This window comes from Oratosquilla oratoria, chromosome 1, assembly GCF_046742065.1.
Source record: "Oratosquilla oratoria isolate Oo_2021 chromosome 1, ASM4674206v1, whole genome shotgun sequence".
NCBI lineage: Eukaryota > Metazoa > Arthropoda > Malacostraca > Stomatopoda > Squillidae > Oratosquilla > Oratosquilla oratoria.
This window is the reverse complement of record NC_134777.1, coordinates 2,777,769-2,792,473: the sequence shown is the minus strand read 5'-3', so window position 1 is coordinate 2,792,473 and position 14,705 is coordinate 2,777,769. Positions and strand designations below refer to the sequence as shown.

Sequence of the window (14,705 nt, the reverse complement as noted above, 5' to 3'; positions counted from 1 at the left end):
CTGTCTGTATCCGAACTCGGCTTGTTGGTGTAGCAATCGGATCCGGGACATAATCCCTCTCGGACACAATCCCCCCGGACAAAATACCTTCAGACAATATCCCTTCTGGACGGAATCCCTCCACAAAAGTGAGCGAGCTGGACAAAATCCCCCCTCATTATTGTATCAAAATTATTTGGAAACTATAAATGAATATGTAATTGATTGGTCATCAAATTTATTTATTTGTTACCTGCTGAAATCCTGAAGTCAAAGCAAGTCATTAATGACTTTATGATGTTAACTGGCTATTCTTGAAAGTTCAAGACCTAACGATATTGGTTCAAGATCGGGAAAGATGGAGTTCCATGGTCGCCGACGTCAGAGACATGGCACCTCGGTAAGGTAAGGTAAGATGTTATTTGCTTTGCATGTGATGGTATATAAGGGGTAGCTGCTAATCTGAAGTCATACAGTTATCTGCATCCATGGACAGAATCATTACTAGTGACAAAGGTAGTCAAAAACTATTGTTTGAAGGTTATGTGTACACTAAGAAAAAGAGTACTAAGTTTTTTGCTTCACTACACCTTACAAACATATATGAAAATATTGTATATATTAAAATACATAACTAAACATATACTCACATATATAGTCAAATATTATATGAGAATATATATTAAAATACATTAATATATAAACAATATATAAATACATTAATATATAAACAATATGTAAATGCATTAATATATTCAAATGCATAAATAAACATATACTCTAGGAGGGATTCTGTTCAGGGGGGATATTGTCATGGGGGTAATCTGTCCAGGAGGGATTTTGTCCGGGGGGATTATGTCCGGACACCGTAGTAATCACGTCGTCCAAGCCACACGACGACGCAGGCCAAGACCTTGCTCAGGGAAAGAAAGCTTCACAAACTTTGCAAGCAATTATTATACCCTTAAGCAAGGGGATTGGGTGTGTGTGCAAGGTTTGTTTAATGTCATGTATCGTTTATATACGAGCTCTAAGTTCTCATTCAAGAGATTAATACCGTGCGTGACACAGTTCCTTGATCAATCATAGGTGTCCGGACATAATCCCTCCTGGACACAATCCCCCCGGACAAAATCCCTCCGGACAATATCCTCCTGGACAGAATCCCCCCTGTACAGAATCCCTCCTTGAGTATATTTTTATTTATGCATTTCGAACAGGTAAATAGTAAATAATAATAAATTGACATATAACTAATAATAAATGCAAATCAATCAGACAAATGATAACAAAACAAAAACAAATAATATAAAATAAATTATAATCATTACAGCATCTTGCTTAAGTGTTTATCTAAATGATTCTTAAAGCTTCGAACTGAACTACATTGCACTACCTGTGCAGGAAGTTTATTCCATTCATTAACTACACGGTTGGCAAAGTTGTTTCTACCTACTTCCAAATTGAATCTATTTCCGGACAGTTTGAGACCATTGTTTCTCGTCTGATTCTCATTCAATGTGAAAATTTTGTCACTTTTGATGTTGACAGTTCCCTTTAAAATCTTAAAGACCTGTATCAAGTCACCTCTGAGTCTACGCTTTTTTAGGGAAAACAGATTCATATGTTTTAGTCGATTTTCGTATGATTTATTTTTGATATTTGGAATCAGTTTTGTGGCTCGCCGTTGTACTTTTTCCAGTCTGTCAATGTCTTTAATGAGATTCGGTGACCATACGGAAACAGCATATTCCAAATGTGGACGAACTAACGATTTATATAGCTTGTTAATGAGTGATGGACTTTTGAAATCAATGTATATATTAATGTATTTTGATATATATTCTCATATGATATTTGACTGTATATGTGAATATATGTTTATGTATTTTGATATATATATAATATTTTCATATATGTTTGTAAGGTGTAGTAGTGAAGCAATAAACTGTTTTCATAAATGATTTATTCTAATAAGTATATAAATGTCTGTACTGCATGCATTAGCACCTCGGTAAAGTACGATGTTAATTACTTTGCACGTGATGGTATATAATGGGAGAGCTGCTAATCTGAATAATGTGGGGGGATTTTGTCCAGCCCGCTCACTTTTGTGGAGGGATTCTGTCCAGGAGGGATATTGTCCGGAGGTATTTTGTCCGGGGGGATTGTGTCCGGGAGGGATTATGTCCCGGATCCCAATCATAGGGCGTGTGGTCCCCAATGGAGATGGGAGTCTCCATTAAGACGAACTTCTCGTAATGATACAGTTACAGAGCCATCTTGGTATACCTCTCACAACGTCTTTTCAGAGCAGTTGTGCCAAATTGTGGGTACTGAATAGGCTAATATTTTTGATAACCATCTTACTACGATGACGCATTTCCCATATTCTGTTTCGCCAAACGCCAGGCTATTTCATTCATCTCAGGATCTCATGTTGTAGGTGTACATGTCGTACAGTTTCATTCAGTTGAGAATTATTTCGGGGTCTGGGAATATCGTAAAATTTGCATAAGATCCTTTCTTCACCACTGCCCTCGTGAAGCCTGCTCTTCATTTTTGCTTCCTTTTGTTTGTTTTATAGATAGACCACACAATCTGTGATGTAGACAAAAGTTTCTGAGCATTTTTCCTTTTAAAATTTGAGATTACCTCCCATAAACAAGAGTGTGTGTGTGTGTGTGTGAGTGAGAGAGAGAGAGAGTGTGTGTGTGTGTGTGTGAGAGAGAGAGAGAGAGAGAGTAAACCATCATCCCGGACAATAATTCTATTAGGTATGGGATGTACGCATATTTCGCTTTTAACACAAGCCAGGCTTGTGTCTTAACAGACCTTACTTTATTAAACAAAATCCTCTTCGTCAGACCTACCTAGTGAGACATAACTTAATGGCCCACTCAAACTAAGCATAATTTTCTTTGATAGTGCGTTTAACATTTTCTTTGATGTTACATGTATAACTCCAGATTTTTTTCCCCTTGTTATTATAATAGAAGAGCAGAGGTAATGATTTTGTAACGGGGTCTTATGTGTTAAAGTTTACAGAAGTAAATTATGGACGTGATAAAATTTGAACCTTGATGATAATAATACCAGCTACAATAAAAGATCACAAAAGATGAATGAATAAGTAAATAAATAAACAAACAAATAAAAATTGCAATAATATAAATAATAATGAATAAAATAAATAAATAAATAAATAACATGTAAATGGTAAATAATAATGAATTAACGGATAAATAACAATAAATGATAATCAAGGGAAATATAATAAACAGACAAATGATAACAAACAAATAAATAAGATAAGATAAATAGCAGGTATTAGAGCATCTTGCTTACGTGTGTGGCGACGCGCCACCAGTCTAAACTAAGGTTTATATATATATACCAGATCTAACCACTTCCGACCTAATTTCGAGGGTGTTGGCCATGTTCAGGGGTCATCCAATCAATGTCAGTAAAATTGAAATCACCCATTATCAATAAGTCCCGGTTGTAGAAACTAGACAGTACATTATGTACATAAACGACTTGGACAATGGGATTAATAGTGATGCTAGTAAGTTTGAGGACGACACTGAAATAGGATGCCTAATTAGGTCAGGAGACGAAGCCGAGATTTTGTAGGATTATCTTTAAAAATGGTTCACATGGTCGGTGAAATGGCAAATAAACTTTAATATCTTAAAGTGCAGCGTGTTAAACGTAGGGCTACATAACCCCGAAAATAGATATAGCTGAGATAATACGTTTTTAGAGAAAAATGAGTGACAGAGAGACTTGGGAGTTCTAGTGAGTCCTGACCTTAAATCCAGGAAACAGTGCATTAGCGCCAGGAATAAAGCTAACAAAGCATTAGGTTTCATTGCTAGGACGGTTACGAATAGAAGTGCAGAGGTAATTATCAAACTCTATCTAGCATTAGTTAGACCCATCCTTGACTATGCGGTACAGTTTTGGTCTCCGTCTTATAGAATGGACATCAATTCACTAGAATCAGTACAGAGGAGAATGACCAAAATGATACATGGGCTCAGAAATTTACCTTACGAAGAGAGGCTTAGGCACCTTAACTTACATTTTCTAGAAAGACGCAAATAGCGATCACAGCTTAGTTAGATTCAAACTCCTAAACAATTTTAGAATAGATACTTGTGTTTCTAAAATACCCGATTTCAGTAAAGCTGTAAGATTGGGAGGCAACATTAAACGAAAGACCTGCAGATCAGATGTGGGAAATATTTCAAAATACGCTCACTAAGAAGATTCAAACTTAAATTCCTTTTAAGGACAGACGTTCCCCAAATCAGGCTCGCCCAAAGTGGCTCGACAAAGAAACTGAAAAAATGTATTGCTAAAAAGAGACAGGCTTATAAGAAATTTAAGTGCTCGGGTGCATCTAATGACTATGAAAGTTATGTATCAATACAGAGATATTTAAAAAAGACAATAAGAAAAAGAAAACGACAATACGAAATGAACATCGCTGATAAATCCAAAGAGAATCCCAAAGAATTCTATAGTTACATTAGAGATAAAAAGGTTGTTAGGAATCACATTGGTCCACTATTATCTGCTGACGGTCAATTTGAATATTCAAATGAAGAAATGTGTAATATCTTAAACAATTATTTTAGCTCGGTATTCGTAAACGAAACACCTCAAAGTGAATTCCAAACTGAAACCTGTGAAAAGTCTAGGGTAAACTTACTACGGTAAATGTAACAAAAGAAAAAATTAAATGGTGTATAGATAAACTCAAAGTTAATAAAACACCAGGGCCTGACGGTTGGCATCCAAGAATCTCAAAGGAAATGAAAAATGAGATTGTTGTTCCATTAGAAATTATTTTTAAGAAATCCATCATATCCGGAGATGTCTCAAGAGAATGGAAGCTAGCTAACGTTACTCCCATATTCAAAAAAGGTGACAAAAAGAAGCCAAATAACTATAGGCCTATAAGTCTGACTTCAATCGTAGGAAAAATAATGGAAACTATCATCAGAGATGCTATCGAACATCATTTAGAAAGTAACCGTTTGATAAATGATAGCCAGCATGGTTTCAGACGGAAACGTTCTTGCGTGACTAACTCGAATTCTACAACACAGTTATATCGAATTATGACAAAAGAAACAATATAGATTTAATATATCTAGACTTTGCAAAAGCTTTTGATACCGTCCCACACGAAAGACTACTTTCTAAATTAGCTTTACACGGAATAAGTGGTAGCCTGTTAGGTTGGAGTAGTAATTGGTTGAATGGTCGAAAACAGAGAGTTATTTTAAAAGGAAAAACTTCTAGATGGAAAAATGTTACAAGTGGAGTTCCTCAGGGTTCCGTTCTTGGACCACTTCTATTCATAGTATATATAAATGATATAGACCATGGACTAAAATCTACTGTTTCCAAATTTGGTGATGATACAAAACTGTGCGGAGTGGCAAATGATCACTTAAACCAATTATATATTCAAGAAGATTTAGATCAATTACAGCAATGGTCTGAAAAGTGGCTAATGAAATTTAACACAAATAAATGCAAGGTAATGCACATGGGTAAAAATAACAGTAAGTACGATTACAAGTTATTTGGAAATTTGTTAACAAAAGTGTATAGTGAAAAAGATCTCGGCGTAATTATCAGTAACGACCTCAAATCATCCAAGCGGTGTGTTTCAGCCTCTGAGAAAGCAGATAAGATTCTAGGACTGATTGCGCTATATAAATCGTTAGTTCGTCCACATTTGGAATATGCTGTTTCCGTATGGTCACCGAATCTCATTAAAGACATTGACAGACTGGAAAAAATACAACGGCGAGCCACAAAACTGATTCCAAATATCAAAAATAAATCACACGAAAATCGACTAAAACACATGAATCTGTTCTCCCTAAAAAAGCGTAGACTCAGAGGTGACTTGATACAGGTCTTTAAGATTTTAAAGGCAATTGACAACATCAAAAGTGAAAAAAATTTCACATTGAATGAGAATCAGACAAGAAACAATGGTCTGAAACTGTCCGGAAATAGATTCAATTTGGAAGTAGGTAGAAACAACTTTGCCAACTGTGTAGTTAATGAATGGAATAAACTTCCTGCACAGGTAGTGCAATGTAGTTCAGTTCGAAGCTTTAAGAATCATTTAGATAAACACCTAAGCAAGATGCTGTAATCATTATAATTTATTTTATATTTGTTTTTGTTTTGTTATCATTTGTCTGTCTGATTTTCATTTATTATTCGTTATATGTCAATTTATTATTATTTACTATTTACTTAGTTGTTTATTACTTAACTATACCTATGCATTTATTTATGTATTTTATTTGTTATTTACATTATTATGGTTTTTATTTGTTATTTACATTATTATGGTTTTTATTTGTCATTTTATTATTATTATGATTTTTTTCGCATCCGACCTAGATATGGACCAAAAGGTCTCCTGTCGGTATGCTCCGCCTTTGTAATCCTTTGTAATCCTTTGAGTACGGGGTGATTTAATAGAGTCGTTTAAGTGGATCAAAGGCTTTAACAAGAATGATGCACACAAAGTCATCATATCAAGATAACAGGCAGGACTCGCAGTAATGGATTTAAACTGAATAAATTTAGATTTAAGAAGGAAATAGGCAATAATTGGTTTACTAATAGGGTGGTCAACGGTTGGACGACTTTATGGATGTGGATGACAGGTGGTAATGGACACGGAACTGTCTAGTGTAGGCTTTATGGTCTCTTCCAGTCTCCTTCATTTTTATGTTCTTACTACAAACCACAAAAAAAACTAAGGTTCAGATCCAGCCATGAGCATCATTGTGGTGAGTGGGTTTCAGGAAGACTTTATGGCTCGAGTTCCAGATAACTGGTTACTGGGGAAGCTGGCAAGGCCACAGTACCAGGAATCCAATTCATAGGCAGGCTGTTTCATTGCAAGTTAATTGATGACACAAAGAAATACGCAGTATGTGTCACGTGCTTAATGAGCCCTTGGGGAGAAGGAGGGTAGGGTAGGAGTCACGGTGTGAGGAAGAGTAGGAGGAACAGAAAGTGGAAGAGAAAGAGAAAAGAAGAAAATGGAGGAGAAAAAGAAAAAGGAGAAGGAAGAGGAGGAGGAGGAGGAGGAGGATGTGGAGGAGAAAGTGAGGAGGAGGAGGAGGTGGAGGAGAAAGTGAGGAGGAGGAAGAGGTGGGGGAGAGGAGGAGAAGGGGGGTGGAGGTGAGGACACGGATAACTGCTTGGAAGAATGACACCACTCGGCAGTTGCGTAAGTGTGCCGGTGCGAGGCACAGTTTCTTGCCGTTCAACTTCCTCTGCGATTCTTGGCAAGTATCTCTGCTTGAGGAACTTGTATGTTTACCAGATTCATTCATCTACTCAAGGTAAAGGGACGTTCCTGTTGGGCGGTAGGGAGGGATTTAAATATATACGTACGTAGTTTTCTGTGTATGGGTATACAGTACATATGAATATCACTTATATCATATATGCGGATATACAGTAGGTTATGTATACGTGCATAGACACAAACATAACTTTCTCTATGAATAGGCTGACGATCCCTATACATGGGGAGAGATGTCAGGAACATGAATACTTCATATCCCATTTTCTAGCTGTGTCCTAACCATTTCAGTTCATGTTCCTTTATCGCCTCCACAATGTTTTTCATTCTACTCTACTCTCTTGCCCAATTTGCCCTCTTCTTGAATTTCAATGTTATTTCTAGTATTTTGCTCTCCATTCTTCTCTGCACTTCTTTGGTTTTCGTCCCCTTCGTCAATTTCCAGCTTTCACACAAAGATGATAAAATTTGCGTATCAAGCATACATGTAAACAACCTCTCACGATGTTCTTGTGTTTATCAAACACGCTCCATCCAACTGCGATATGCCTATTTATTTGGATTTCTGTAACAGACACTTTTAAAAATTGGCTCAAAATATTACACTGCTCAACTTCTCCAAGATTCTCATCATTGTTCATATTTGTTTTTATTTGAACTTGGGAGTTGACATTATTTAGGATTACATTTTTTGCATTGGCCATTCGGTTTCAAGTCTACCTTGAGAATTCCCTTGTGCCGATAACTTAACTTGTTTTGTATGTGTCATGCTGTTTCTGAAATGATAATGTCACCCACAAATCTAAGGTGATTAATTTTTTTTTCCATTTATGCTCAAACATTTCGCTCTCCAAAAGTGTATACGAAAAACGTTGGAAATAACTTGGGTGAAATTGTATATCCTTATCGTACTTCTTTTTCAATCTAGATTTTTGCTCTTATTTCATGTAGTGAAATAATACTGATGACCCACTTTCGGAGAAGAATAAGCGAAGATATAGAGATTTGTATATTTCGATCACTTACTGTGATCCTCTTCAGCAGATGCTGAAGAGGATCACAGTAAGTGATCAAAATATACAGATCTCTATATCTTCGCTTATTCTTCTCCGAAAGTGGGTTATCAGTATTATTTTTACAAATGTGCTACGACATAAATTTGTTGTCATGTAGTGAAATTACAGCAGCACCTTTCACGTAAATGTTCTGTAGAACACTTGCAATGTGTTCATTTTTTACAAAGGCAAAGCATGCCGACAGGAGACCTTTTGATCCATATCTAGGTCGGTTGCAAAAAAAAAAAAATCATATTAATAATAAATTAAAACTATAACAATGTAAATAACAATTAAAATACATAAATAAATGCATTGGTATAGTTGAATAACACAAACAGGTAAATAGTAAATGATAATAAATTGACATATAACTAATAATAAATGAAAATCAGACAGACAAATTATAACAAAACAAAAACAAATAATATAACATAAATTATAATAATTACAGCATCTTACTTAGGTATTTATCTAAATGATTCTTAAAGCTTCGAACTGAACTACATTGCACTACCTGTGCAGGAAGTTTATTCCATTCATTAACTACGCGTAGCATTTAGTGTTTTTGTCAGTTTTACCGAGTCAAAAGCCTTTTTGCAATCTATAAAAGGTATATTGGTATTAAGGTATAAATATCTACAAAGGCATATTGTACTTTGTCGTTTTCTCAATTAGTTGATTCACTATCTGCACATGTCTAAAGTGTGGTATCCACTTCTGAAATATACTTATCTTAGCTGATAACAAACTGGTTGGTATAAAAGATATAAAATGAAATCCAAAAATCTTTCTGGCTTTCTTTCTTGCGAAATGAAATCACTATAATGATGCATCATAATTCAGGAGCACGTTTTCTTCCCAGAGCCCTTACATGCCTAAGTGCCGCCCCAGGGCAAAGTACCGCCCCCTAAGGGTTGATTCACACTATCGGTCCGGTCGCGCTCCAGTCTCGCTACGCTCCGGTTCTGAGGTATTCAGGGTTGATTCACACTATCGGTCCGGTCACGCTCCACTCTCGGTTCTGAGGTATTTATCGGTCCGCTCTCGTTCCCGTCATCCCCCTCCCTCTACACCAGTAGAAGTCTTACCATCAGTTACGAAGGATGTGTGACTGTAGTACAGCGAAGTTAGGTCATAGAGCTCTGGTTTACCTTTGACTAATTCTATTAGCATTTCATCTGAAACCACAAAATTAAAGTAAGTTTTGTAGGTTATATTTTATTCAGTTGGTGCTTATGTATATCCTAGCTGTGCGCATTGCCATTGTATCAGTGATAAATAAAAAGAAAACGTATTTTTATCATTTATCTACCTTTCGCATGATTCCATTGTGGTGTTTTCTTTGGATTATCCATGGTTTGGTAGGACAGAAGGAAACACTATTTGCTTAAACGAAGACTGAATCTCGACTGGAGTGGAGCAGTAGGCAGGGCTGCAGCGTTTTCTACACTGCCGTGTAGAATGGGAGTGTTGCCATACCGGGGTATACATTTTTCTCGGGCGTGTGCAGACTTTCATAGCAAGATATACTTGTCAAACTTTGACAAAATGTTGGTTCTAGTTGTTTTATTCTTGAATGTATATAAGGCCCCCATGCCCTAACATATTCAGTAAGATATGAAAATTCTTTTTTTTTATTATTATTATCGCTAAAAGAAAGCTGAAACTTTAGCGTATATTTTTTTACTACACCGTGAAAACGTATCTAGGAGGTGCTAAGATGGGAGGGAGGGTGGAGGGGTGTGGAGTGTTTTCGGGGATGGAATGGGTGGGAAGGATTTTATGCCTTGTCCTTTTTTGGCTACCTCCCTGGTAAGGGGGAAAAAGCCTTGGTATATGTATGTATGTAAAAACGTATCTTTTGGGGTACAATATTTTATAAGTAACACAATTACCAATTAAGTCATATTTTGATGTACCATTTATTATTTGATAACAGTTCTATGATTTTTAAACAAAAGTTTGAGTTTTTAAATGTTATGAACAGCCCGCTGATATGTAGAAAAAATTTCCTCATATCCTTGTGCAGTTGCCACATGCCGCTATTTGGTACAAAATTCTACGAAACGGCAGCCCTGGCAGGTGCAGGACAGCGTTGCCGTTTCGTGGAAATATCGCTCATGGTGACGGAATCTAGCGAGAGTTGGCAACTGGCGTGGATAATGTGGACGGATTTCTACACAGTGTGGAAAAATATTTCCACATTTTCTATCTGCTTTGGGGCCTCTAGCATATTGTGTGCAAAGTTATGTTTAGTTAATGTTATACGTAAAATGGATTGCTGATAACCCAATTTTCCATTAAATACCTATATCTATAAACTAAGTCGTAAAATTGCAATGATACAAGAGAAGGGTGTTATACGTAAAATGGATTGCTGATAACCCAACTTTCCATTAAATACCTATATCTATAAACTAAGTCGTAAAATTGCAATGATACAAGAGAAGGGTGTTATACGTAAAATGGGTTGCTGATAACCAAATTTTCCATTAAATACCTATTTACACTAACTCGTAAAATTGCAGTGATACAAGAGAAGGATGTTATACGTAAGATGGATTGCTGATAACCAAAATTTCCATTAAAAACCTATTTACACCAACAGTCGTAAAATTGTAATGATACAAGAGAAGGGTGCTTAGCAGAGGAAAGTAACATGGTCAAGGTGTAAGTTTGTGAGGTCCGGTTATTCAGCTGAAAAGGAGCAGTGTAACAACACGATGTCCAGCAGGGGGATCCCCCCCGTCCTCGTAGAGGGGTGGTATTAGCGACCATTCTACTCGCATGCTTCATCGCCGAGCATAACCTTCCATTCAGTACAGCGGACCACTTAGTTGAATTAATGAAGATGAACTTTTCCGCCTATGTTCATTTCTATCACCAAAAAATGTTTTAGATATAAACACAAGAACAGCCCTACCTTCTCTCACAAATTTAGTTCAAGCAGTACCTCGCATTTACGATTTTGATGTCCAAATTCTAGACAATGAATGGAGGAACCTAGATTCCGTAACTTTGCCGCAAGACTTGGTACCCGACTGTAATATTTTAGAGTTCTATGAAAAAATAGGGAAAGTAACAGACGACGATGGCACACATCATTTTCAGTATCTGTGTTCCTTTATAATGCAGGTCTTGTCTCTACCAACTTCAAATGCTGATGCTGAGAGACTATTTTCAAAGTTGTCATTAATGAAAACAAAGACTAGGAACAGGATGCAGCTACCATCGACAAATGCACTAATTTTAGTGTCAGAGGCTGTCAGGGAGAAAGGTACTTGTGTGAGCTTTAAACCATCTCAGTTAATGATAAACTCCATACATTAACCATGTAATTTCATTCTCTCTCTCTCTCTCTCTCTCTCTATGAGAAAGTATATGTTGTACTTTATAGTATAGATATATGCGTACATTTTCATCCCTCAAAAAGTATGTTTTAATACTTTGAGTATAAATATGTTGTGTCTATAATGTTTGTTGATTTGTGACTTGTGTATGTCCACTTGTGATTCCACCATCAGAAATTAAATGTGTATTGTTTCATGTATTATTACGTCACCTGCTTATAATATAAAGTCTATATAGCTTTCCCTGCGAATTTCTTTAAATCATTGGAGGCATAGTGTTGGAGCTACTTTGTGGTGATATTGCAGAAAACTTTCCTTTGTGTGTGTCACCGATCCCTCTATGTATTATTTATGTGTTTTCTTTCTCATCTAATGTTTACAGAACTCTGTTGGTGGCAATACTCCTATTCCACATTGTTGTGTGTGCCCGTTAAGCCGATAGAAATTCCGTCAATCACAAACATAGAATAGCTTAGTCACTGTTCAGTTTTCGATCAAAGAAAACGTGTGGAAAAGACAGGTGTGGTATTCCGGCAACGCTGGTGCAGGACCGTGGCAACTGAGTTCACACTGGCGCTCACGGTTCGGTCACGGTCCAGTCTCGCTCCAGTAAAAATATCTTTTGACGGAACCGTGACCGGAGCGAGACCGGAGCGAGACTGGAGCGAGAGCGCCAGTGTGAATGCTTCCATTGAAATTAATGAGACAATATTGGACCGGACCGAGAGCGTAGCGAGACTGGAGCGCGACCGGACCGATAGTGTGAATCAACCCTAAGGGTTGATTCACACTATCGGTCCGGTCGCGCTCCAGTCTCGCTACGCTCCGGTTCTGAGGTATTCAGGGTTGATTCACACTATCGGTCCGGTCACGCTCCACTCTCGGTTCTGAGGTATTTATCGGTCCGCTCTCGTTCCCGTCATCCCCCCTCCCTCGACACCAGTAGAAGTCTTACCATCAATTACGAAGGATGTGTGACTGTAGTACAGCGAAGTTAGGTCATAGAGCTCTGGTTTACCTTTGACTAATTCTATTAGCATTTCATCTGAAACCACAAAATTAAAGTAAGTTTTGTAGGTTATATTTTATTCAGTTGGTGCTTATGTATATCCTAGCTGTGCGCATTGCCATTGTATCAGTGATAAATAAAAAGAAAACGTATTTTTATCATTTATCTACCTTTCGCATGATTCCATTGTGGTATTTTCTTTGGATTATCCATGGTTTGGTAGGACAGAAGGAAACACTATTTGCTTAAACGAAGACTGAATCTCGACAGGAGTGAAGCAGTAGGCAGGGCTGCAGCGTTTTCTACACTGCCGTGTAGAATGGGAGTGTTGCCATACCGGGGCATACATTTTCCTTGGGCGTGTGCAGACTTTCATAGCAAGATATACTTGTCAAACTTTGACAAAATGTTGGTTCTAGTTTTTTTTTTCTTGAATGTATACAAGGCCCCCATGCCCTAACATATTCAGTAAGATATAAAAATTATTTTTTATTATTATCATTATCGCTAAAAGAAAGCTGAAACTTTAGCGTATATATTTTTTACTACACCGTGAAAACGTATCTAGGAGGTGCTAAGATGGGAGGGAGGGTGGAGGGGTGGAGTGTTTTCAGGGATGGAATGGGTGGGAAGGATTTTATGCCTTGTCCTTTTTTGGCTACCTCCCTGGTAAGGGGGAAAAAGCCTTGGTATATGTATGTATGTAAAAACGTATCTTTTGGGGTACAATATTTTATAAGTAACACAATTACCAATTAAGTCATATTTTGATGTACCATTTATTATTTGATAACAGTTCTATGATTTTTAAACAAAAGTTTGAGTTTTTAAATGTTATGAACAGCCCGCTGATATGTAGAAAAAATTTCCTCATATCCTTGTGCAGTTGCCACATGCCGCTATTTGGTACAAAATTCTACGAAACGGCAGCCCTGGCAGGTGCAGGACCGTGGCAACTGAGTTCACACTGGCGCTCACGGTTCGGTCACGGTCCAGTCTCGCTCCAGTAAAAATATCTTTTGACAGAACCGTGACCGGAGCGAGACCGGAGCGAGACTGGAGCGAGAGCGCCAGTGTGAATGCTTCCATTGAAATTAATGAGACAATATTGGACCGGACCGAGAGCGTAGCGAGACTGGAGCGCGACCGGACCGATAGTGTGAATCAACCCTAAATGTGCCACCCTCCCCCTAAATGTGCCCCCCCCCTAAATGTGCCGCCCCAGGGCATATGTCCCCCCCCCCAAGCGGTGATGACTAAAGGTTCTCTGTGACAGACGGCGTGAATCTGTCTATAAAGATAACATCTGGGGATTTTCATGTTCTTTTCTTTTTTGGGGGGGTGAGGGTAAGTGGGTTGTTTATTACTGTACATAATTATCTTTTGTCGAATGGCAGAAGAAATGGGGCTTCCTCTTTGTGTCATTTTGCGAGAAGAAAACGGGGGTGAAGAGGACCTGCTTTAAGGTTGTCCGTGTCTCTCTCTTTCTATCTCTATCTCTCTCTCTCCCTCCCTCTCTCTCTCTCTCTCTCTCTCTCTCTCTCTCTCTCTCTCTCTCTCTCTCTCTCTCTCTCTCTCTCTCTCTCACTCTTTCTACATTCTTTTTAATAAACCCCATTATTGTTCTCCAAGGAAATTATCTGCTGCCGGCCTGAATCTAGTCTTGTTGTGTCTGCTTAATATTTCAACTTACCGAGTAAATTCTTCTGTATGATCTATATTTCTTTCTTTTCTCTTATCTTTTCCTTTTATAAGCTTGTCCAGTTTAATTCCTTGTATATAATCCCTCTTGGTTTTAATCTGCATAATCCATCATATTTTCATTGAATTACTTGCTACTTTCGAGTACTTCCTTTCTCCATTTTGTACTCATCATTTTCCCGAGTGAATTCCTAATAATTTATGCAAATAAAAACAATTGTGTGTTTGTCTGTTTGTGAAAAATTCAG

At 37.5% G+C, this 14,705-nt stretch overlaps 1 protein-coding gene across 1 annotated transcript in view; it reads left to right on the top strand.

Annotated features, from left to right (window-relative positions):
* Positions 1-7,240: 7,240 nt before the first annotated feature.
* The window catches only part of LOC143031593 (facilitated trehalose transporter Tret1-like), a 28,980-nt gene continuing 21,515 nt past the window's right edge, over positions 7,241-14,705 (top strand). Inside the window, exon 1 of the mRNA XM_076195659.1 lies at positions 7,241-7,376. Coding sequence (XP_076051774.1) covers positions 7,241-7,376 — 136 coding nt within the window. The remainder of the gene's footprint in view (positions 7,377-14,705) is intronic.